The sequence below is a fragment of the Benincasa hispida genome, chromosome 2, assembly GCF_009727055.1.
Source record: "Benincasa hispida cultivar B227 chromosome 2, ASM972705v1, whole genome shotgun sequence".
Classification (NCBI taxonomy): Eukaryota; Viridiplantae; Streptophyta; class Magnoliopsida; order Cucurbitales; family Cucurbitaceae; genus Benincasa; species Benincasa hispida.
Genome location: NC_052350.1, coordinates 4,722,840 through 4,724,117, shown reverse-complemented (window position 1 = coordinate 4,724,117; position 1,278 = coordinate 4,722,840). Strand labels below are relative to the sequence as shown.

Sequence of the window (1,278 nt, the reverse complement as noted above, 5' to 3'; positions counted from 1 at the left end):
CGCAAACTCCCTCACCGGAACAATCTCTAGCCCCAAGAGCACAGGAAGTGAGGGACCTAAAAGAATAGTCAATCGATCAAGAAGTACGGTGGGATCCTCCACCATTCCCATCTAGGTTGAAAAAGAACGACGATAGTATGCAATTCAAGAGGTTCCTGGATGTTCTCTGACAGCTACATATTAACATTCCCCTAGTAGAAGCATTGGAACAGATGCCCAACTATGTAAAGTTCCTCTAAGATATACTCGCCAATAAGAGGAAGATCAGGGAAAATGAAATCGTCGCATTAACATACGAGTGTAGTGCACTCTTCCAGAATAATATCCCTAATAAAATGAAAGATCTGGGGAGCTTCACATTGCCATGCTTGATCTGGGGGAAAGAAGTCGAAAATGCACTCTGTGACTTAGAGGCAAGTATCAACCTGATGCCCTTATCAATCTTCAAGAAGTTAAACATTGGCAACGGAAGGCCCACCATAGTCACGTTGCAGTTGGCTGATAGGTCAATAACGCATTCGGAGGGCAAGATAGAGGATGTGCTTGTGCAAGTAGACAAATTCATCTTTCCAGTTAACTTCATTATATTGGACTACGAAGCTGATACTGAGGTGCCGATCATATTGGGTCGCCCATTTCTCACAATTGGGTGCGCGCTGATCGACGTACAAAAGGGAGAGCTCACTATAAGGGTTGAAAATCAGCAAGCGAAGTTTAACATTCTCAATGCGTTGAAATACCCAAATGATATGGAAAACTGTCAGTATCTTGGAAAACTGCAGGAAGGACAATGGCACAAGTTTCAAGAAGCAACTGAAGAAGAAGATTTTAAGATTGGCATAATGATGAAGGAGAGTTGCGCCGCAATACAGACTAACCACGATTTTGAATCAATAAAGTTATCTGAACGATCAACACAACAAACTAAGCCATCCTTGGAAGAACCACCCGTGTTGGAGTTGAAGGCGCTACTAGTACACCTCAAATATGTTTACTTAGAAGGCAATGACACTTTACCAGTCATAATCTCTGCCTCATTTGAGCAAAGAGAATGAGGAAGCACTTATTCAAATCCTCAAGAAATACGCTAAAGCCTTGAGATAGACCTTAGCAGACATTCGAGGGATCAGTCCCTCGTATTGCATGCACAAGATCCATCTTGAAGAGGGAACAACTGAATCTGTAAAGAGGCAGCGCCTTCTAAATCCTACCATGAGGGAGGTTGTCAAGAAAGAAATTGTGAAGTGGCTTGATGCAAGTGTCATTTACCTCATATCT

General features: G+C 42.6%; 1 protein-coding gene across 1 annotated transcript; it reads left to right on the top strand.

Moving 5' to 3' along the window:
• The first annotated feature begins 335 nt into the window (after nt 1-335).
• On the top strand, nt 336-1,055 carry LOC120071209. The gene has a single exon (XM_039023331.1). It carries the CDS (start codon nt 336-338, stop codon nt 1,053-1,055), a length of 720 nt encoding a protein of 239 aa, XP_038879259.1.
• The last annotated feature ends 223 nt before the right edge of the window (nt 1,056-1,278 follow it).

What these genes read in the sequence shown, in the direction of transcription:
- LOC120071209 (XM_039023331.1), top strand. Translation starts at nt 336, where the DNA reads ATGAAAGATCTGGGGAGCTTCACATTGCCATGCTTGATCTGGGGGAAA.